The 24,390-nt window shown below is 42.5% G+C and overlaps 1 protein-coding gene and 1 pseudogene across 2 annotated transcripts in view; both read left to right on the top strand.

Moving 5' to 3' along the window:
- Window positions 1–5,514: 5,514 nt before the first annotated feature.
- LOC308625221 (non-selective voltage-gated ion channel VDAC3-like) lies at window positions 5,515–6,413 on the top strand (annotated as a pseudogene). The gene has a single exon. The product of its transcript is annotated as a non-selective voltage-gated ion channel VDAC3-like (transcript).
- A 2,422-nt stretch (window positions 6,414–8,835) lies between these two features.
- The window catches only part of STAB2 (stabilin 2), a 155,128-nt gene continuing 139,573 nt past the window's right edge, over window positions 8,836–24,390 (top strand). The window contains exons 1-3 of the mRNA XM_081249886.1: window positions 8,836–9,135; window positions 13,060–13,193; window positions 15,436–15,551. Coding sequence (XP_081106012.1) covers window positions 9,058–9,135; window positions 13,060–13,193; window positions 15,436–15,551 — 328 coding nt within the window. The 5' untranslated portion in view covers window positions 8,836–9,057. The remainder of the gene's footprint in view (window positions 9,136–13,059; window positions 13,194–15,435; window positions 15,552–24,390) is intronic.

Raw genomic sequence — 24,390 nt, 5'->3', positions numbered from 1 at the left:
ATGAGTGTGCAGGAAACCCTTTTGCCCTGTCAGTTCCTAGTAACAACCGGGCGCATTTATTTACTCTCTCAAAGCACGATGCAGAGGAACCCGGAGGGGTGTTCAGGGCCAGGTGAAGGCATGGACATTTATTTATCCATCTGTGCATTCAGCACTTTCCGTCAGTTGGGAAGCATAAAGGAGAAGCGATGCCATGACCCCAATGTACTGCTACCTGGAGACATAGCACTTCAACCCAAACTAATAGTCTCTTGAGCCCTGGTATCTTATACTCGCAATAATAACCTTCCTATAAATTCAGCCCCTGAGAAATGGCAGTGGACTAAGAGGATGCCTCTCCATGAAGATTAAAAGTTTAAACTATTTCCAAATCATGAATTGTGCTACACAGGTACATGTGGGGTGCACCACATGAAGTTTAGTCCATTTTTGACTTAAAAGAGGGATATTCCGTATGGTTCAGCCTGATATTTACCTCTGCAGGCTGATGAAATAGTTTAGGCAAAACACCGCCATGACAATAAATCCTAGCTTAAGTATAGCCCCACTACACTCTCCTCAAAATCTTATAATGTTTGTTTCCTTTGAGAAAGTCATTTTGAGGGATTTAAGCCAATTCAGATTACTTGGGGGAGAAAATAATTTACCTACAGTCCTCTAGGATGCACCCAGATTTCAAGCCAACCACCAAAGGTGTTCAAGGCTTAACAAAATTTGGAGGGAGAGAAATCTTAGGGTGAGAAATGTGAAAAGAAATGGTTTATAATACCCTGTAAATGTGGAGAAGCAGAGTGGATATCATGTCACTCAACCCCCTTATTTTATCACAGAGGTTGAAGGGCTTGCTCGAGGTCAGGGTCAGTGGTTCGGGGCAGAGCTGGAGCCAGACCCTTGTATGTATTGAACCAACTCTCTTTTCTGAACCAATATTCCTCACAGATGGAAAGAGTCTGGGACTCGTGGATTAAAGCCATTTTGTAAGAAACAGAAAAATATTTAACACAAGTTACAAGAATTTGATTTCCCAGGTATCAGAATAATAATCCAAAAGAAAAAGATGTGAAAAAAACTCACCAAGAAACAAGGACATTTTAGAATGAGTCATTGAGAGGAGATTGCTACGGCAGAGCCGACTGGCATCAAGAGCAGAAAGAACTGATTTTGGGCTCAGGGAATTTAAAGAAAAAAGAAGGGTATGTTTCAATAATGTTTGGGGGCTGATGGTGGTATTTTACTTGAATTTTCCAACCTGTTTATCTATATAGCTGAGAAATGTTCACTTCTGTGAGTTATTCTGTCAATCATCTGTATTGAGCACTTGCTGTACATCAAGCACTCTTCCAGATCTTTGAGATCTGTCAGTTAAGTAAACAGACAAAAATCCCCGCCCTAAATGAGCATGTATTCTAATTAGGGAGAGAGGCAGCAAACAATAAACGTAATAAACTTGTGGACTGTATGGTGACTTAGAAAGTGATACATGCCAGGGAGATGGAAAAAGATAAGGATAAGGGCTTTCCTGGTGGCGCAGTGGTTGAGAGTCCGCCTGCCGATGCAGGGGACACGGGTTCGTGCCCCGGTCTGGGAAGATCCCACATGCCGCGGAGCGGCTGGGGCCTTGAGCCATGGCCGCTGAGCCTGCGCGTCCGGAGCCTGTGCTCCGCAACGGGAGAGGCCACAACAGTGAGAGGCCCACGCACTGAAAAAAAAAAAAGAAGCAGCAGGAGTAGCAGGGTGGGAGCTTTCGGTACAGTAGTCTGCATAGGTCTCATGGAGAGGGTGGATTTGAACAAAGGCTTGAAGGAAATGAAGGAGTTAATCAAGTGGCTCTTTAGGGGAAGATTTTTCCCGGACTATACAAGTCATGAAGGGAGAGGCATGCCTGGCAGGTGTGTGCTCCACCACGTGCTCTGTAGAGCTGGTGTGGTACCTGGTCCTAGAGCATGGCTAAGTCCTTTTACATAGAATAGGAAGCCTCAATCCATCCAATTTGCCCAAGTCATGCTACGCCATGGACAACAAGACCAGTAGATCATGCAATGGACCATCTGGAATCGGTGACACTTCAGTTCTGGCCCAAGTGTGCCTGTAGTTGTATGAATCACAACCGTATTCCTTTATATTTGCTCTTCAGGACTTCTGGTGGTCATGACCTTGTCTCATGTGACAACAAGTGGACAGGACTAAATTCAGTTTAGCATTTTAATGACTGAATTAGATGAACCACAGATAATCCATTCACTAGCTTAGGCATCAGCTATCAGAATGGTGGTCTATCATAACAGGCAAAGCAAACGATTAGAGTAAGATTACCTGGCATCTGTTACTAGCTCATGTTAACTTACTGACACTGAATAAATCACTCAATTCCTTTAGGCCTCCATTTTCATATCTATCAAATCAAGATATCACCTTTTACCCACTCTATTTCCCACGGTTGTAATAATATTTAAGATATGTGCAAAAGTATGGTGGAAGTTATAATGCACGAGGCAATGTGACTTACCCACTTCTGTGTCCTCAGAGCCCAGTATAGTGTTTGGCGTTCCATAAATGTCTGTTGAATGAATGAAAGAATGAGTTAAATTTACAGTGTGATGGCAACCAAAAAAAAAATCATCCTGTTAACACAGCATATGTCTGTACAATCAAAGGTATTAGGGAGTATTGGGGATAATTGCCTATATAAATCAAGCCAAATAAAATATTACTTAGACTTTTACTTGAAGACTTTTTAAAGAGGTTATTTCAAACCATGATATTAAACTATAGGTTACTCTCAGTTTAGCTTGTTAAGTCCCTTGATTTAGAAAAGTGGAAGCTATTTTTACCCAAAGCAGAGAAAGGAGAAGGGCAAAGAAAAAAAGAATTCAACATTGCTCAGCAGATGGGTACAAGAAAGCGCTTTAAAAAAAAAAAAAAAACAGAAGAATGTGGGTTTCTTTTTAGTAATTTCTATATCTGGAATATAAACAGCTATCGAATTGTTTCAATGTTGACATGAGATATGAAGGAGAGAAGAACCTATATTGTGCTCTGGCCAAGATGTTTCAGGTGCCAAGAATTCTACCCAATTAGTACACAAAAAGAATATCCAGGAGAATCAACAGCAAGCTATTCCTATAATAAAACTGGATTCCACTGAAAATGCCTACTCAGCATAAAATCCACAAGCTAGGGCAGAAAAATACATCTCTTCTCCTGGGAGACTACCTTTAATGCTACCTGAAATTATGAATTGAGATTCTGAAAGTCTGTTTTGTTAGTTCTGTTTGTTCCACCTTGGCCTGAATTTAAATTTTATCAAGGACCACATTTCCAGATAGTTCTCTCTGATTTTGAAACCGTGGGTAATCATTAGTTAAATCCATTTCACCTGTAATCTGCCTTCACTAATCAAGGTCGTTTTAATTGCTGCTGCAAAAGACTCACATGTCCTCCAAGCTGCATATAGCGTAAACGATAAGATGTTTACCTGAGTCGTCTTCAGGAGCTTGAAGTCAGCTGCGTCTAGTTCGAGCCGAGCTGGTAAAGACCTGTTAGGACCACCGACCCTCCAACTGGGCATGCGCGAGTGTCCGCCCAGTGACCTTTCGAACCTGCGGAGGCCTGTAGCCTAGTTACACCTGCGCAGAATGTCAATTATCACCCCTTTTCCAATCACTTTCCCCACGCTCCCCACGCCTCAAACAGTCTTGCTTCTTTATTAGTTGTCCCGTAGATACCCCGGAGCCGCTTGCCTTCGCGGAGGTGGATTTGAAGTTTGTTCTCCAGTTTCCTCGTATGGTTGCCTTGCGAATAAGCCCTCTCTTTGCTGCAAACCTCAGCGTTTTCACTAATCAAGGTCGTTTTAATTGTTGCTGCAAAAGACTCACATGTCCTCCAAGCTGCATATGGCGTAAACGATAAGATGTTTACCTGAGTCGTGTTCAGGAGCTTGAAGTCAGCTGCGTCTAGTTCGAGCCGAGCTGGTAAAGACCTGTTAGGACCACCGACCCTCCAACTGGGCATGCGCGAGTGTCCGCCCAGTGACCTTTCGAACCTGCGGAGGCCTGTAGCCTAGTTGCACCTGCGCAGAGTGTCAATTACCACCCCTTTTCCAATCACTTTCCCCATGCTCCCCACGCCTCAAACAGTCCTGCTTCTTTATTAGCTGTCCCGTGATACCCCGGAGCCGCTTGCCTTCGTGGAGGTGGATTTGAAGTTTGTTCTCCAGTTTCCTCGTATGGTTGCCTTGCGAATCAAGCCCTCTCTTTGCTGCAGACCTCAGCGTTAGCGTTTTGGCTTGCTGTGCAGCGAGCAAGACGAACCTGGTTCGGTAACGATTTCTCATGCTGAAAGTTTTCAGGGATGTAGTATTGTTTTCCCTTTTCTAAGTTTTTACTTCCCAAAGCAACATCTTCACTTGGAAAAATTCTAGGAGTTCTTGGATTTGTTGAACCTACGTGAAGCAACTTTTTCAATTTTCTAGATAGCTGCTCAAGAGAGACCAGCAGGTAGCTGCTGTTCCGAGCTCTTTTTCTTCCTTAGTCTAGCAAAAATTGCAGGGAGAATGAAAAATAAATCTTGACCAGAAAACTCACCTTATATATCAATTTCTGGCCTTTTTTATTCCCCTGCAAAGCAAAAGATACAATTGATTCCCCAGTAAACAGGTTTGTTCTACTTCAGAAGCATAAGCTTTGACCCGTTGGCCATCTCACAAGGTCCAGAAATATCTTGTTCAAGATTCAAGATCCAAAGCAGGTCCTGTAGATAATGCTTCAGCATCAACCAATGGCTTCACACTGCCTGGGTTCAAGTCTCCGCTCCACTACTAGCCTTGTGACCTTGGACAAGTGAGTAAACCTCTGTCTGCCTCAGTCTCATCTGCAAAGTGGGGATAGTATATGACAATACCTCTGTCCTAGGCTTGGGGTGAAGACGGAGTTAAAAGTTTAGAGCGTCTGGCATATGTGAAAGGTATGTGTGTGTTTGTGATGGTGGTGAGGAGGACGGTAATGTTGGTGATGGCGAGGACGATGATTCTCCCTCCTTAGAATGCTGGTCAGGGCACACGTGAAATGCTTTATAAGTCGAAGTGACCAAGGGCTAATGTCTCGGTAACTGGCGTGATGGAGAGAAAGGACTACTAACAACTCAGAATGCTATAGCCGTAGGGGATGCACAACAGTATTACGCAGGAAGTGTCCCAGCCCCTCTTTTGCCTTTTCCAATATGGGAAAAGTTTCCACATTCCAATCAGGAAATTAATCCTCTCACCCAAGAGGGAACTATCACCTCTCATGTTGTCACCACTGAGGACAGATCGCGGGGGCAACGGAGGTGAGTACTAGTCGAGGGGGACATAGGGAGGAAGCAATGAGAGAGCAGGAGGGCAGCCCTGGGCGGGGAAAAGCCATTCCCAGGTCTTAAGTAACTGCCAGCAGCTTAATAGGGGATATTGGAGACAACAAACTGCCTGTGTAGTATTGTTGATTTAAAATCCTTGTCTGGCTTCAGCGGGGCCCTGGTGGAGCGAACGGGCCATCCTGTCAGAGATATGTGTAACACACCGACTTACTGTGACCTAGGAAAGTCTGCCAAGGATGTCTTCAGCAAAGGATATGGGTTTAGCGTGGTCAAAATAGCTCTGAGAACCAAATTATGTAGTGGAGTGGAATTTTCTACTTCTGGTCATGCTTACACTGTTACAGGGAAAGCACCAGGCAACCTAGAAACCAAATACAAGATGTGTAACTATGGACTGACCTTCACCCAAAAGTAGAACACAGACAATACTCTTGGGACAGAAATCTCTTTGGAGAATAAGTTGAAACTCAACTCAAGTTCATTCAACTCAACACATAAGTTCAACTCAAGGGTTGAAACTGATTCTTGATACCATATTTGTCCTGAACACAGGAAGGAAGAGTGGGAAATTGAAGGCCTCCTATAAACAGGATTGTTTCAGTCTTGGCAATAATGTTGATGTAGATTTTTCTGGACAAACCATCTATGGCTGGGCTGTGTTGGCCTTTGAAGGTTGGCTTGCTGGCTATCAGACGAGTTTAGACACAGCCAAATCGACACTGTCACAGAATACTTTCACCCTGGGTTACAAGGCCGCAGACTACCCGCTACATACTCACATGAAGGATGGCATTGAATTTGGAGGGTGGATCTACCAGCAGGTGAACAAGACGATTGAAACATCATTAAACTTCGCGTGGACGGCAGGCAGGAACAGCACACGTTTCAGCATCGCTGCCAAGTACAAGCTGGATTGTAGAACTTCTCTATCTGCTAAAGTAAATAATGCCAGCCTGATTGGACTGGGTTATACTCAGACCCTTCGACCAGGAGTGAAACTGACCCTGTCAGCTCTCATCCATGGAAAGAACTTCAGTGCATGAGGACACAAGGTCGGGCTGGGATTTTTTTGTGTGTGTGTGGTATGCGGGCCTCTCACTGTTGTGGCCTCTCCCGTTGCGGAGCACAGGCTCCGTATGCACAGGCTCAGCGGCCATGGCTCATGGGCCCAGCTGCTCCGCGGCATGTGGGATCTTCCCACACCGGGGCACGAACCCGCGTCCCCTGCATCGGCAGGCGGACTCTCAACCACTGCGCCACCAGGGAAGCCCAGTGGTAGGGATTTGAAATAACTTGAAGAACCTCTGTTCATAGCAATCAAATGAGCCTCACAGAAATAAAACTATTCAATTTCTAAACAAATCCACGTATTTAGAAATGTTTCTAATACAACTAATAGATAAAGTGTATGAACAGGTCCTGAACTGCGGAATCCCCATGGCCACTGGCAAGCTAACTTCTACATCCTCGTAATTTAAAAATGGAACATTCAACCTGCTAAAACCTAGGATAGTATTTCCCTAGGCAAGAGCAATAGAACATAGATCTGGAGGTGCTAAGGTTAGTTTGCAAAGAGAAAACATCTCTTGGTCTAAAAGTTCTGGAAAATACTGCTTTAAGCAAAGTTGAACTGTTTTTGTTTGGTTTTGTTACCTTATGTTTTACTGAGGGATGTCTCAGAAGCTTTAATGAGCTAATGAGCATGGTCAATCCCCAAGAAAGGGATGGCAGAGGCAGGGTTTTCCAAATTATCTGATAGAATTCTTCCCCAGCACCCCCTGCAGCATCTTCCACAATTATTTAGGAAATGTAAGTATGGTTCATTCTCCCCCCTCCAGGAATCTAACCCATTCCAAGACCCAGACACTTATCTGTGTTCTTCAGAGAGAAAACAATCAGAAAAAAGCCTCCAATTTCTTTCCTGCATGTATTAGTTAAGGTAACACAGCTGCTATAACAGATTAACCTCAATCTCATTGACTTCATGCAATGAAATTTAATTTTTCCTTAAGCAGCAGTCATCCATGCAAGTGGAATCACCTAGGAAGCTTTGAAAAATACAGTTTCTGTGCCCCACCCCCAGACGTACTGATTTGATTTTTCTGGAGTAGGGTAGACATTGGAGAAAAAAAAAATTTAAGCATCTCCAAAATTCTAAATGAGGTTGAAATCCACTGAACCAAGGGATTGTAAGGACTTCCTCATCTGGCGTCTTCTCATTCAGACCCCTGGGTTAGCCTCTGAAGGGCTTATCTGTACCAGAATTTTCTTGGATTATTGATCAATATAATGTAATGTTATTTCAAAACTCCAGAGAGAAAGATTTTGCAGAGTAAGGATTATTTAACCAAAACTAGTCTCTAACTGCCAGTCTCCCAATCAACTCAGTGTCATGAGATGTACCCTTATAAGCCTGTCTTGTTGATTAGCACAGATGTTATCCTTTGTGTTACTCGGCCTGACAGTTTTCTATCATGTCAATGAGACCGGAGCACCACCTGCTACTTATTCATTAGCTATTGTTTTAAGCAGTAGAGGGTAGTGGTTAACAGTACTGGATCTAGAGTCACCCAGTTTGAAAACTGGATCCTTACCTACTAGCTGTGTGACCTTGGAAAAGTTGCCTAACCTCTCTGCCTCAGTTGCCACATCTATAAAATGGAGAGAACAATCCTATTTCACCAAGAATTATGGGGATTAAATAGGTTAATCCATGGAGAAGTCTAACATAGTGAGAAGCACATGGTAAGTTTTCAACAAATGTTGGCTATTGTTATTTTTCTTACTTTCAAATGCAGGTCTCTGCTCTAAGCTGCTGGGGACACAGAAGATGAAGGCTAGTCCCTCTCTGCAAGGAGTTCACAACTGGGCACAGGAGACAGACATACAGACCAGAGAATTATGATGGATATGACTGGGCTTTCGTAGAATGATGTGCTAAATGCTGGGAAGGTCTCCAAGATGATATTGGAGGAGCGGGACAGGAAGCCTTCCTGGAAGAGATGCCATTAGATCTGGGCCACAAAGGGTAAGATAAGACCTACAGATTCAGTTATTTGCTACTGAAGTGACCTGGAATAGGGGAGAGGATGGGTCAAAAACCCAACCAATGGCATCTGCAAAGAGACATTTCTTCGTGGTAGAGTTTGCCACCATCCTTGTCCAAGTCAAGGACCTGGCCTTCTGCAACATCCCCTCCATGCCTGGAACTGTGCCCATTTATGGGCATCCCTGCTTAAACTGCCTGATGGCAAGCTCAGACCTTTGCATTCAGGGGGAGAGGCCTGCAGTTTTCCATGGTGTGGCTGCGTAAATGTTGGCAGGGCCTGGGGCCAGAAGTAGGCAGGACCAGAGGCGGATGGGCAGGGCAGTAGGACGCAGGAGCTTTTTCTTGGGAGTTTATAAGGCACAAAAATTCCGGACCATGTCTCTGCCTCGGCGCCTTGAGGATATCCTGTCATTGAGCCAGACGTGTATGCAGTTGAGAGTGGCCGATTTCACCACGACCCCTAGATTGGCCATTTTTCCTGTCTAGAGGCAGTTCTCACAGATCATCTGTTTCAATTCAGGAAAAGGAGAGGAAAAGATTTAAAAGCAAACACTGAAATGAGAAAGAGTTCACTGGGCGTTCATCAGACTAAGTTAATGTAGCTAAATAGTCCTGACAGGTGCCTGACGTGGAGAAGAAGCAAATATTTCCTCACCATGCTACAAATTTTAATACTTCTTTTTCTTGGATTGGCGGCACAAAATCTCTGTTCCCTGCCTGAAACTGCAGAGCAGGTAAGATGAAACTTGCGTTTTTTAAAAAAGGTGTTTACGTTCACGATTGTGTATATAAACTTTTTTGCTTTCCTACGTTGTCGTAGGTAAATGGTACTATCTGGACTTCACAAAATAGAAAGCTTGTGGAGAATAGGGTGCTAATGGGGATCCGTCTGAAGGGGTGCTAACCCAGTTCTATTCCTGTGTTAAAATGCCATTGTTGGGATCTCTGATTTAAGTGCTAACATCCCTCTATCCACTGTGGATTTTGCTATCCTTTTGGCCGGTTTGCTTTAATGAATACCTCCCATTGCATCATTCTGAATGTAGAAAATAACAGTGGCTGTAGATAGCTGAGTAGAGAGGAGTTCTGGGGAATTCCAGGTTGGGTGATAACTGACTGCGAAACACAGTGTCACCAAATGTGCCAGGAATCCATCCATCTACCTACCATGAGTTGAGTAGAAGTACCCAGGGCAGTCGAATGGATAGTCCTTGTGAAGGACACCAGCACTCCTGCCTGTCCAGCAGGCTCACGTGAGTTGTCCTCCTAGAGCAGGTTCAATACCAGTTCTGCAGCAAGTCCAGGCTAAAGGAGGGTATGTGAGGGACTTCCCTGGCAGCCCAGTGGTTAGGGCTCCATGCTTCCACAGCAGGGGGCATGGGTTCAGTCCCTGGGTGGGGAACTAAGATCCTGCATGCTGTGCAGCCAAAAATAAAAATAAATAAAGGGGAGGTATGGGAGAGGCAATCTGAGTGATTTATTTAAAATGTATTTCACGAGATAGGATTTCTGCTCTATTAGTAATAAACATGATTCTGCATCTGTGCCAGGCAATTATTTTTACGTATGTATACACTCTTTTTTCCTATTCCTTTCCATTATGGTTTATCACAAGATACTGGGTATAGGTCTCTGTGCCATTCAATAGGACCTTGTGATTTATCCATTCTCTATAGAATAGTTTGCATCTGCCAATCCCAAACTCCCAATCCATCCCTCCCCTATCCCCCCACCCCTTGGCAACCACAATTCTGTTCCCTATGTCTGCGAATCTGTTTTGTGCCAGACACATTTTTATCAACACCAATTTTACTGCAGTTGGCTATACTCTGATAAGGTTTTTCACTGAAACATTGGAAGATGGCATAAGGGTTAAGTGCTCCAGCTATGAGGTTAGATAGGGGCAAGTTTGAACTGGGGCTTTTCTTTGTTTATCAACTATTTGAGGACCAGTCACTGCCCCATGGCTTACTAGCTGTTGAACCCTGAGCATGTTTCTTTGTCCCTCTAAGCTTCAGTTTCTCCCCATCATTGCTCCACAGACAGCAGTAATTGTCATCCACATCACCACCATCATCATCATTGTTGAGTGCTTGCTTTAGTACACAAGTCAGGCCTTGACTGACTTTAAAGCTGAGTTTACATTTTAGATGGGACGGTACTGAGAGAGAGAATGAGTCTTTCCATTTGAAAAGGACAATTTGAAGATCAAGGGGTTCCTTGAAGAGAGAGTATTCTGGCTTACTAAGAAAAGAGAAGGTACTGTCACCCCATAAACTTATCCAAATGGGAAACCCTAATGTAAAGAAAATCCTGCTTAAAAGAAGTGTAGATATGCCCTAACCATTAATGGGAATTAATTCAAACAATATCTAAGAGTGGCGTTTATTATTTCACAAAGAACCTTCTAGTGCTATTTTGGTTCATAATGATCACCAAATGAAAGCTGCCCGTAAAAACAGATTTTGTTTTCTATACACCACTATACAGTATGGGGAAGAGCAATGACTGATCAAGGAATCATAAGGCCACCAACTGACAGTGTGACCTTGGGCAAGTCACTGGACCTACCCCCACCTCAGTTTTCTCCCCACTAAAATGAGGATGATGATACCTCCCCTACTTGTCTTTAAGGTGGTCAAGATCAAATAAGATGATGCCTTTGGAAGTGTGCATAACCATATATTGCCCTGTAAATGTAAGCTTTCTTCTTATGCAGCCTTTACATATTTCAATGAACTTAGAAGTAGTTATTTTCCCACCACCCGTAACCTAATGCTGGGCCCAGGGGATAAGCTGTGGGATGACAAAGAAATAGGAGAAGTGGTCCTGTCCAGCAAGGGGTTTTTAAGTGGAGAGAAAGACAACAGAATGTGCCCCACTGTCCAGCCATAGGGAGAAGTCGAGAAAAGGAAGAGAAATGAGTGTGGTTTTGTGGACGTGGTGTTACACAGGGTGTTGAGGTGTGGATAGCCAAGGGGAGGGGAAAGAACACTCCGATGAGGAGAGGCAACAAGCCAAACACAGGTAAGAACAGAAATGTCACAGGAACACGCATTTATGGCCTATGATAGTCTAGATACTGGACTAGGTGGTTTGTGCGTGTTAGATCACTCAAGTCTCAATAACCTGCAGGGTGGTTATTAATATCCCCCCTTTACAGATGATGGCAAAAAAATAAGGAATTCATTCAAGACTGTATGCTTAGCAAGATACAAAGGTTGATTCTAAACTTAGATCTTCTGAGCCTCAAGTTCAGTGGCTCCTCATCGTACAAAGCTGCTGCTTCTTAAGCTTGATGGGGAGATGAAGGAAACTTGAGAAAGAGGATTATATCCATGAAGGGATCAGCACCAGGGTCGTGGACGAGGGATCCTGAAGACAAGGCCAAAGTGTATCTGTGTCATTCATTTTAACAGTGAATTCTCTGCCACCTGATGTTGCCAAGTGATTATTTCTAGTGTGTCTGTGATTTCCCACAAGTCATTCATTCAAATGTCCATTGACAGATGAATGGACAAAGAAGATGTGGCACATATATACAATGGAGTATTACTCAGCCATAAAAAGAAACGAAATTGAGCTATTTGTAATGAGGTGGGTGGACCTAGAGTCTGTCATACAGAGTGAAGTAAGTCAGAAAGAGAAAAACAAATACCACATGCTAATGCATATATATGGAATCTAAAAATAAAAATGGCACTGATGAACCTAGCTGCAGGGCAGGAATAAAGATATAGACAGAGAATGGACTTGTGGACACAGGGTGGGAGGGGGAAACTGGGGCAAAGTGAGAGTAGTATCAACATGTATACACGACCGAGTGTAAAGTCGTTAGCTAGTGGGAAGCAGCAGCATAGCACCGGGAGATCAGCTCAGTGCTTTGTGACCACCTAGAGGGGTGGGATAGGGAGGGTGGGAGGGAGGGAGACGCAAGAGGGAGGGGATATGGGGATATATGTATGCATATGGCTGATTCACTTTGTTGTACAACAGAAACTAACACAGTATTGTGAAGCAATTAACTCCAATAAAGAGCTATTTAAAAAAAGTCAAATATTTACTAAGCACTACTATGTGCTAAACACTGCTCCAGGTGCTTAAGGTACAGCAGAGAACAAGATAGGAAAAAAATCTCTGCTCTTACAGAGCCCACATTCTAGCTGGATTATCATCAGAAGATTGCAAACATCTTTAGAGCAGGAACTGTATGCTTCACAGCGTTTAGCACCCAAACTAGACTATTCCTATGGAATCAATGCTGAAAGAATATTCTTGAGACCTATTGATCTATGATCAATTGAACTTGAATAATCTGCTTACAATTTCCCATTTGAAAAGTGTACCCTGCAGTATCCTTCAGTTTTCCCACTTGGATATGTGTAAATAGTGACATTGCTCTACTTTGCTAGACTCCAGACTTGAGATCAGTTATGGCAAGTGGGTGGTATGAGCAGCACCTTCCCTTGCCCACAGCCGAGGAAGACATTGCTTGTTGATTCCAACACTCCTTGCAGATAAGACGGAAAGACCCACCAATCATTACCAATCAACCTCATTGCCATCCCTGCCGTTTCATTTACACGAAGCTAATGGAGAAGATTGGCCAACCCAGGCTCTGCTAATGGGACTTGATTTTTTTTTTTAATGTTTAACAGGCAAAAAGATGTGATAAGAAGTCTCTCCTTACAATTAGGACTGAGTGCCGATCCTGCTCACTCAACTTTGGAATGAAATGCCCAGATGGTTACACCAAAATTACCAATGGCACCATAGGGATCCGAGATTGCAGGTACTCATTATGAGAAAATGTGTGTGCTGGAGTCTTGGAACTCAAAGGATTGTGAATCCAAATTGAAACTTCCCAATTCAAAACCTACAAAGCATTTCCATGATTTTCTCTTACTCTAAGGTTACATTGAACCCAAACTTCAGTAACTTACAACTATGACCTTGAGTCTAAAAAATATATTACAATTCATGTTTTCATACAAAATTGCATAAAAATATTTTGCCTTCATCTTGCCCTTCTTTATTTTGAAAATCTGGGGTTTGTTTCCTTTGGAAAAGGTTCTAGTCAGAACATGTTAAAAGCCTTGGGTCTGATAGTCATCTTACAAACTAGCTATGCACCCTGATACTAATTAGAACCCAAAGAAGGGAGACAAAGGAGTTACAGCTTTCTTGCATTGTATGTGAATGTAGCATTCTTGAAGCCCTCTTAGGATTCACAACTCTCATAATCGAGGTTAATCCTTGCAAAGGATGACAAGCAGTTCTGCCCACCAGCTCCTGGATGCAGCCAAGCAGCTCAAATGCAAACACAAATTTTAATTTACTCAGTCTACTAATTCAAAAATGAGATAGTACTCAATGAGTTTGTTTTTAATTCAGGGGTGAAGAGTTAGAAGAATTTTGTATAAAATGAAACCATTAACACTGTTATATCACACTGTTTTAAACTCACGTTTGCTTAATGCAACTGTACTATATCCTAAAACCCCAAGTCATCATTTTTAACAGAAGTTTCCCAACATTACCTGGCCTGGAATTAGCAAGCATATACAGCAGTTAACCACTTAGCTACCAAAGTGGGCACACATGTGTGACCAGATTACCTGAGAAAGTACATCAGAAAGCTTTGGGGTTCAAGGTTAAAATTATATGGGGACTTTACTGAGAACTTTTTATACTGATTTTTTTTTCATGACCGAAGTGCATACTTGGTTATGTATCCCACCCCACTTTCCCCCCACTTCCCAAACACACAGCAGATAAGATTATTGCATTCAGGCTGTCTGTTTTAGAATTGAGAACTTTGTACTTCAGCTATGCTGAAACAAACCCAAGACTGGCTTTTTTATATAAATTTTTTAATTGTAGTTGAATTCCAATGTTGTGTTAGTTTCAGGTGTACAGCAAAGTGATTCAATTATAAATATACATATATATTATTTTTCATAGTCTTTTCCCTTATAGTTTATTGCAAGATACTGAATATAGTTCCCTGTGCTATACAGTAGGTCCTTATTATTTATCTATTTTATATATAGTAGTGTGTATCTGTTAATCCCAAGCTCCTAATTTATCTCCCCCCTCCCACTTTCCCCTTTGGTAACCATAAGTTTGTTTTCTATGCCAAGACTGGTTCTTGAGGAGACATTTTGGTTCTCTTTTGGGCTCCCCCTGTCCCCTTGTTTGTGAAGAGATGTCCCTGCCAATATGCTCAACCTTTCAAAGAAATCATCAACTCTATCTCCAACTCGACTGCCCATAAAGCCAGTAAATCTTTGGTGAATCAGCTACATTCCAGGGGCTGGTTTAGGAGTACAGCCTTGAACTCACCGTCGCACTATTCTTAACAGCCCAGTAGTAAGAAATGATATTCATGGCTCTAGATACACTGAAGTCAAGTCCTAGAATAAGTCATCCATACAGAGATCCCTGTAAATAGACAAGCATTTAACTTCTGTAGACTAGCTATTCCAGAACTATTCCTCAGCTGGTACAAAAACTGTTCTAAGGAACTCACGATTATATCAAGAAAACCGTGGCAAATATTGCTCACTACATTACAACACCTCTCACAGAAATTTTCTATCTAAGGTATATGCAAAAAATGTGCAAATCCTGAATGGTCAGTTTATTTTAAACCCCCAGGTACTGTGCATCACAAAACTCCTGATCTTTCCCTTCCTGCATTGGCTGCTAGGACACTCAGTGACAAGTCTGAAGCCCACCTCTAGCATGTGCCTAGTACCTAGCATCATTTCTTTCATCTACTAACTTCACTTCTAACATTTTAGATATTTCACCCTTATTTTCATCCTTCCCTGATTTTTTCATGTTTCTTACAATTAAGGATGAATCATGATTATGCTTTATTTTATCTAGGAAGCAAAATGTGCTCAATCTACATATTTTAAAATATAGGCAAGTATAAAGACCTAAATAAAAATCTATGGAAATCCTGCTGCCCAGAGTTCACTGCGCTGCCCTAATTATGGGTTAATGTCCTCTCTTTACCCTCCAAGGTACACCTTTGAGGTCAGAACATACTCGCTGTCTCTCCCTGGATGCCGCCATATCTGTAGGAAGGACTATCTCCAGCCTCAGTGCTGTCCAGGCTACTGGGGCCCAGACTGCATGGGTAAGTGGCACAACACTTTCCTTTGATGGTATTTGGTTCTCAATGTCTCGTTTTACAGAAAATCAAGAGGAAGGAAGCCTGGTAAAAGAGAATGTTAGCATCTTTTTCTAGAAATTTCCATTTCCGTCTATATGTAGAAAATCTTTCTAGCCCTGTCAGCTTTTATATCGATATCTGCTTTCCTCCATTTAGAGATCTCTCTTTAAGACAATTCCTTTACAAGTCAGAAAAGGGGACAATTGAAAGGATATCCATTTCTATAAAAAAGATTATTGACCATAGAGAGGAAGTAAGACTGCTGGGCTACTATAACCTCAATACAATTTTCTTTAAGAAGATATTTGATTACAATACCTCAAAGACTGTAGTTATTGTTTAGCAACCAAGGTAATCATTAACTCTTCTAAAACTTTGTCTTAGGATGTAATATCGAACTCTGTAATGGTTAAGTTTCACTGTAAGAAAAACCACTAGCCAAACCTGAGTCAATGGTATAGTTAGACTCCTCTGGTCAAGCATAGCATTTGTCAGCTGAAATTGAACTTCTATCCTGATTAAAGATGTTAACACTTAAGTAGTGACTAAGTCCCTGATATGACATGCAAATTACGTGAGATCCCTTTTGGGGCAGGAGTGATAGTAAAAATCAGGCGTTTTAATCATGAATTTACCATTTGTTTTCCATCTTCTAAGATGTAATGAAAACATCTCCTTAAGGCTCTAAATACTTAAAGGGAGAGATTACTTCTCTTTTGCTTTGTTTTTCTTGTTAAAACAACATAAGCAAATTGTACACAGCTTGTAAAGTTTAGAAAGGTATAAAGAAAGAAAAAATAGTGACCTGTATTCTGCCGCACATAGAAAACTATAAGTAGTTTGGCTTATTTCCTTGGTCTTTTTGTTTTCCATATGGCTTCTAAATAGTTGAGCCCACATTATATGCATAATGTTTCCTCCTGTTTTTTAAACTAATGACTAAATGAATAATAGCATCATTTACTCCATATTGCTGACATTAGATAATAGACAAGTAGTTGGCCTATATAATGATTTAATTCTTAAAGCAAATCTTTAAGTTAGACTTTTTTATCCCCATTTTTCCTATGAGGAATCTGATTTAAAGATGTTCTCTGTCTCCTTCGGGCTGGTAAGTGAAGCAAGTTCAAGTTCAGGGCTTCCTGGCACCAAAGCCTGCTCTCTTTCTACTCTGTCCCACTGCCTGGAGCAGAACTTGTCTTTAAAAAAAAAAAAAAGAGAGAGAGGTAGAGTCCCCCGTGTATTTCTAATTTCTCTTTTTTTCTGTATTTTGTATTTTATTTTTTCCCATTTTTAAATTGTTTTTATTATTTTTTATATAAATTTATTTTTATTTATTTATTATTTTTGGCTGTGTTGGGTCTTCGTTGCTGCACGCGGGCTTTCTCTAGTTGCTGCGAGCAGGGGCTACTCTTCGTTGTGGTGCGCAGGCTTCTCATTGTGGTGGCTTCTCTTGTTGCGGAACACGGGCTCTAGAGTGCGTGGGCTTCAGTAGATGTGGCACTTGGGCTCAGTAGTTGTGGCTCGTGGGCTCTAGAGCACAGGCTCAGTAGTTGTGGCACATGGGCTTAGTTGCTCCGTGGCATGTGGGATCTTCCCGGACCAGGGCTCAAACCTGTGTCCCCTGCACTGGCAGGCAGATTCTTAACTACTGTGCCACCCGGGAAGCCCCCCATTTTTTAAAATTGAGGTATAGCTGCTGTACAATATTATATGTTACAGGTATACAATATAGTGATTCACAATTTTTAAAGGTTACACTCCACTTATAGTTATAAAATACTGGCTATGTTCCCGGTGTTGTACAATATATCATTGTAACTTATTTTATACCTAATAGTTTGTACCTCTTAATCTCCTACCCCAATATTGCCCCTCCCTCCTTTCTTCTCCCCCACTGGTAACCACTAGTTTATTCTCTATATCTGTGAGTTAGCTTATATTCACTAGTTTGTTGTATTTTTTAGACTCCACATATAAGTGATATCTTGCAGTATTTGTTTTTCTCTGTCTGACTTATTTCGCTGAGCATAATACCCTCCAAGTTTTCATCCATGTTGTTGCAAATGGCAAAATTTCATTCTTTTTTTATGGCTGAGTCACATTCCATTGTGTATATATATATGTACACCACATCTTCTTTATGCAGTCATCTGTTGATGGATACTTAGATTGCTTTCATATCTTGGTAATTGTAAATAATGCTGCTATGAATATTGGGGTGCATGTCTTTTTCGAATTAGTGCTTTTGTTTTTCCCAGACATATACCCAGGAGTGGAATTGCTGGATCATATGGTAGTTCTGTTTTTATTTTTTTTGAGGGACCTCCATACAGTTTTCCACAGTGGCTACACAAATTTACATTCCCACCAACAGTGTACGAAGGTTTCTTTTTCACCACATCCTTGCCAACATTTGTTATCTGTGTTTTTTTTGGTGATAGCCGTTCTGGCAGGTGTGAGGTGACATCTCATTGTGGTTTTGATTTGCATTTCCCTGATGATTAGCGATGTTGAGCATTCCAATTTCTCTTTCGATTGGTAGGTCCCTTCAGCCTTCCCTGTCAATGTCTGGATTATGCTCCTTACCCTGGAAAGGTCAAGGTTTTGGGGTTTAGGATACCCTGGCCCTTCTGTGTTAACCACTCTGCTCTGTTTCACCCCAGCACATTGACACTTCATGTTTCAAAGCATTTGTCACATCAGAATCAAGCGATTAACCCAGAGTTCACGAAGTTTTTTAGCATCAAATAGGGTCATGGTCACATCCAGTTCATATAGTCATCAGGATAAAATTGAATTTTTTATTTGCTTTTCTCTTTCTAACCCATGGAAACTAATGTGATCCTAAGTTAATTAGACACAGCGTAGACAAGAAAAGGCATTGTCTAAGATGCAGTAATGAAAGTGAGCACATCCAGCGTAGTGAATGACGGAATGACTTGCTGCTTCTCCAAGTCTCCTTAGCTGTCAAATGCGGGTAAAAAGTCCTACTCGACAAAACTCTAGGAGGAATTTTTTTTTTTTTTTTTTTTTTTTTTTGTGGTACGCGGGCCTCTCACTGTTGTGGCCTCTCCCGTTGCGGAGCACAGGCTCCGGACGCACAGGCTCAGCGGCCATGGCTCACGGGCCCAGCTGCTCCGCGGCATGTGGGATCTTCCCGGACCGGGGCACGAACCCGTGTTCCCTGCATCGGCAGGCGAACTCTCAACCACTGTGCCACCAGGGAAGCCCTCTAGGAGGGATTTTCAAACCTCAATATAGAGGAAAGTACTTAGCAGAGTCTATAACATAAAGAAGGCACTCTGTAGACATTTTATGAATAAATGAATGAGCGAATCACAATCAAAACAGACCTCTGATCATGAAAGGCAAATAAAGTGACTCCCTTTCCCTGAGCCCTTCTTAAACAGTGGATTACTCGAAAAAATAGGCGCAGCCAACGGGATTCAGGATCTTCAGTGGGTTTCATGCATCACACTGGGCTATGCAAAAACTGTGCACTACTCACCCCTACAGTCAAAGGAGTCTGCAGGATTCCTTGAATGTTCAGGCCTTTCCTTGTGATAGGTCTTGAGGCCAGAGAAGCAAAATGTGAAAACCAAGGCTGTCCTCTCACTGGGGCAAAAGGGCACGTCCCTTTATCTTCATCTCCCAAACATACTAAATGTCTCAAAAGACTTCCTTCCTTTGGCTCAGGAAAGAGATAAATACTCTACTCTGCCATGTACTTCACTTCTCCCATTTTGTGGTGATGACAAGTGAGATCTTGGCTATCGCTTTACATTTCTGCAAGGATAAGCCCATTTTGGAGCTGCTGACGTATGTTCATCTTTCTTTTGGAGGAAGCACAAGCTCTGGAATAGCCTTCTTTCCAAGTCAAGGGCAGAATCCACTTCCTTTTTGGTGCATTGACAAAGACATTCACACTTAACACCTCTGGGTTACTTTTTAAATTATTTTAACAGTACCTTATTCAAAACCAGAAAACTCGACGATCAATTCTGAAAACTTAGAAAACAAAGAAAAGCACAATGAAAAACATTACTTATCTTCTAAAATTAGGAATAAGGCATGAATTCTCACCTGAGGAAAAAATATGTCATCCTGATGTAAGGAAGGTGTTTCTACTCAGGTTTAACTTGCTTTTCCCTCATTAAAACTTGTACAGCTTTGTCAAATCTGCATATGGGAGTCTCATATGTGTTTTATTAGCACAGAAACATATTTTTAACCTTGACACTTAAATCACATTTGAACAACCAATATTCTGTTTCAGAGGTAATACTTTTTTTTTTCTCTCTCTCTCTCCTGTACGCGGGCCTCTCCCTGTTGTGGCCTCTCCCGTTGCGGAGCACAGGCTCCGGACGCGCAGGCTCAGCGGCCATGGCTCACGGGCCCAGCCGCTCCACGGCATGTGGGATCTTCCCGGACCGGGGCATGAACCTGTGTCCCATGCATCAGCAGGCGGACTCTCAACCACTGCGCCACCAGGGAAGCCCAGAAATACTTTTTTAAAATTTGAACATCCCAGTTCTTTATTATCCCACGGTGAACAGTAACAGATCTGTGCAAAAACTCAGAGTAATGGAAAAAGAATGTGGGCGGAGGGTTACACAGAAACTTGATTGTGGCCAAAGCAATCTGATTATTTCAGAGGGAAATGGTCTTGATGCTTTGTGAGGTCAGTGTCATCAAATTGTGCACATTTAGTTTTTTGCATCATGTTATTTGCATTTTCAGACCTCTATTTCTTTCCTCTTGTATGTTCCCTGCCGTTCACTGCCTGGGTTGAAAAAAATGGACCAAATGGATTTGAAACCACTCTGTGAGGCGTGTCTTTTTTGGCTCTGAGCGACAAATAGTGCTGAGTTCACGTGAGGAACCTATTTTCACAACAGCTTCCCAGGCAGACAATTCCAACCAGAGCTATCAATGGAATATTTACCGTTTTTAAAAACCAGGACATATTTTCTGCCTGGCACTGTGCACCAGCCTTTGAAACAAAGGTGGTGACACTAGTAGCCACTTCTGGAGTTCCTGGGAGATAAAGTTACAGGGAGGTCCCTGGCCCCTTCCTGGCCAGGAAGTTCATTATCTGCCTTTAAAGGAACAGAACAGCTGATGATTTGCTGACAGCTGGTCAGGGGTAAGCCTCCTGCGTGAGCAAAGTCACGATGCAAGAGACCCCCAGAGTAGCAGTGACCAAAGGGAAGTGTGATAATTATTGAAAACAGCCTTATCAGCCCCTTGAGCCCTCCACCAGGCCTTAGAAACGTGCCCTTAGAACAAATTCTGGAAGAGCTCTTTCAAGTGTGGTTGCTGAGAATGTCAGTTGTTACCATCTTTTTTGCCTGATGGGGACCTGAGGTGATAGAAAATGATTTGAGAAGCAGGAAAGAAATGTACACTTTGACTTTAAAATTTTTACTTTAAAACCGAACAAGTGGTTTTCATAAATTGTTAAAGCATTCAATCTAGGACAACAAATGAAGGACTCTCCATACTCTCACATTCCTGCTATCTTTTTTCCAAAGTTCCTTCCAGGCTTGGCCAACTCATAAAGATCGAGCATTTCTCGAGCCCCTACTGCTTGCTGCGCATAATCAGCTATATGACAAGCCCAGTCCGTAACCCCAAGGAGCTCACACACTGATGAGGGAGAGGGACACAAAAGCAGATGAGGAGAAACAGTCACACCTGAGAGTCCAGGTGAGGACTCTGGGGCTTTGAGAGGTTTTGCAGCTCGCCAACGAGAGCCAGCTAATAAGTGCAGAGCAGAGTAGGAAACAAGGGCCGTCTCACTGCAGAGCCCCAGCTCCAACCTGTCCCTGTCTCCTTACCCAGATACCTGGTTGTGTGGCCAAGTCAACTGCTGGGAAGGCAGCCTGCCCCCCCCCACGAGCCTGCTCCTGGCAAACTTGCTTCCATTAGCTGGGTGCCTGTCGCTGTCTGGAGTTGATTCCGTGACACCTGAGTTCCCCCTAGCTCCAGTCTAGCCCTGAGGGGCAGTGTGGTTTTACAGTAAGATTGTAGACCCTGAAATTAGATTGCCTGGCTTCCATTCTCAGCTTTACCACATTCTCCTTCTGGGACCTTGCAAGTTACTTCCCCTCCCTGCCCAGTTGCCAGCTTTAGCAAATAACAATGAAGGATACCCAGTTAAATCAATTGCAGATAAGCAACAAATATGCTTACAGTCTTTGGGACATGCTTATTCTAAACATTTATTCATTGTTTATCTGCAATTGAAATTTAACTGGCATCCTGTATTTTATCTGGTAAACCAATCTTTCAGTCTCCATTTTCTCATGTGTAAAATGGAGATGGTGATGCTGATAGGACTACCTCCAAAGGCGGTGCTGAGGATTGAGTGAACTAGTACCTGTAAAGAACCTAGGATGCGCCTGGCAGATGGTAGGCATTCAGAATATGCTACTTACCATTTCTGTCTTTTGTGGTGCTCAGATCACTGACTGGCCTCTTTACTTCAGGAGGTGTGTCTTGGATTGGTTCTATATTCTAAGGGACTGATCTTGTATAGCCTGGCTTAGTGTTAAGGACTCAAAATCTTGAGTCAGGCCTGATCACGATGGTAGTTGCAACGGTTACCAACCCTGTGATCTTGGGCAAGTTCCTCACCTCTCTGAGCCTCCGTTTTCTTATCTATAACCTAGGGAGGAGGACGAGAATGGTGGCTTTCTATACGGTTGTTGTCAGAATGAGACCATGCATGCAAACTGCTTAGAAATAGTAAATGCTCAACAAATCCTCTCCATCTATTATTGAGCTGATAACTCTCTCCCTACCCAGTTTGGTAAGGACATTTCTGTGCATCTCATTTTTTATGTAGCTTATGATCCCTTGGGTTTATTATTTTTCTTTGCACCACTGTCTGCCTTTCCATGGACCCCATGGGTCACCCTGATGCCTCAGGTCAAAGCAAAGGCCTACCCCTCCAGGAACGTGGGGACAGTAGGGACTTAGTCCACTAAAGCTGCTATAACAGAATATCATAACAACAGACATGTATTTCTCATAGTTCTGAGGACTGGGAAGTCCAAGGTCAAGGTGCCAGCAGGTCCACTTCCTGTTGCGGGCCCTCTTCCTGGCTTGTGGACAGTTGCCTTCTCTCTATGTCCTCAAGTGTCAGAGAGAGAGCTCCGGTCCCTCTTTCTCTCATAAGAGCTCTAGTCCCATCACGGGGTCCCCACCCTCATGATCGCGTTTAAACTTAATGACGTCCCAAAGGCCTCACCTCCAAATGTCATCACACTGGACGTCAGGGCATTAGCATACGGATTTGGGGGGCATAGGTATTCAGTCCATAACAGTAAGCATTCACTTTGCCCTTTAGCCTGCTGACTCACAAGCCACTGGTAGAGAGGCCTGGCCAGAAAGAGGAACACGCTGCAGAGAAAGCCTCACATCCCCTGCAGCGTATGTGATGTTAAGGCTGAGGAAAACCCCAGGAGACAGCAAATTCACAATGGGCAGACACCCGATGGGCCCTGAAGGGAGCAGGCTGCTCATTTCAGAGAAGGAGGCATTGGGGCACCTCTTGAGAAATAAGCCCAAAGCCCAGAGGCTGCCTCATCAGCCCCTGCCCGCCCACAGCGAGAGGCAGGCAGGCCCCTTTCGGTCCCATCTAAACCTTCACTTTCTTGTAAATAAACAGAGAAAACGTTGCCAGCTTTGAAGATGATTCTAGGCACTTAATGAATATTGAATTAATTAATTAAATGAATGGCTTATAAAACACTTGAGCCATTTTAAATAGTTATATATATAAGTATATAATTTATATATAATTATATATATTTATAATTATATAAAATAATTATCCATACAGAGAAGCACAATTACAAGCCTTTAAAGTCAGACAGGGCTGAATGGGAATCGTCATCTCTGAGCCCAATGGCCCTGTGTGACCTATCTATGCCGCAGTGTCCTCATACATAAAATGGTGAAAATAACCACTTCACAGGGTGAAGATTAATAGTTCACAGTTGTGGAGATTAAATATACTGAGATAATATGTGCAATGTTCTTGGCATTCCACCCAGGGTCTAGATTGCTAACAATAACAACAACAATAATAATAACAAACAAGGACAGCACAGAAAGGAAAAACAAGTCATACTGGTCTTTCTAAGACCAACATCTGGCCCAATGGTTTGCTAAATGGTTATTTGGACCTGAAGAAACACTTCCAGAACATTGATTTTCTTACAACCATGCTAAAGTATTCAAATGAAAAGATTTAGAGATTGAAGGTAGGAATTTGTATAACTTACCACGTGTTTAAAAACACCCGTTTCTGATTCTAGTGTCCTAGTTTGTTTTCCTTTCCAGTGAGTATAAACTATGGAAATGGACACCCCTGAGGTCTACATAGAAGTAAGTTTAATTATTTATAGGGACATTGACCACCTTTTCCAAATCTATCATTGAAGCACATAATCTGCTAATGGATTTTTTTCATTTATTCTTAAGTCATAATTTACATACAGTAAAATTCACCCTTTTTGGTGGACAGTTATATGAGCTTTTTACAACCCTAAACAGTTGTGTAACAAGCACCACAATTAAGATAGAGAACAGTTAGGTCATCCCCCCAAATTCCCTTTGTGGTCAAGTCCTCCCCCAACTCCCAACCCCTGGCAAATACTGATCTGTTTTCTGTGCCTATCATTATGCCTTTGTGTCCTATAATCAGAATCCTACAGTACGGACCTTTGTGAATCTGGCTTCTCTCCCATGGCATAATGCATCTGAGATTCGTCCATGTTGTTACATGTAT

The sequence above is a fragment of the Mesoplodon bidens genome, assembly GCF_964165515.1.
Source record: "Mesoplodon bidens genome assembly, chromosome: 11".
In the NCBI taxonomy this organism is placed as follows: domain Eukaryota; kingdom Metazoa; phylum Chordata; class Mammalia; order Artiodactyla; family Ziphiidae; genus Mesoplodon; species Mesoplodon bidens.
This window is presented reverse-complemented; position numbering and strand designations above follow the sequence as displayed.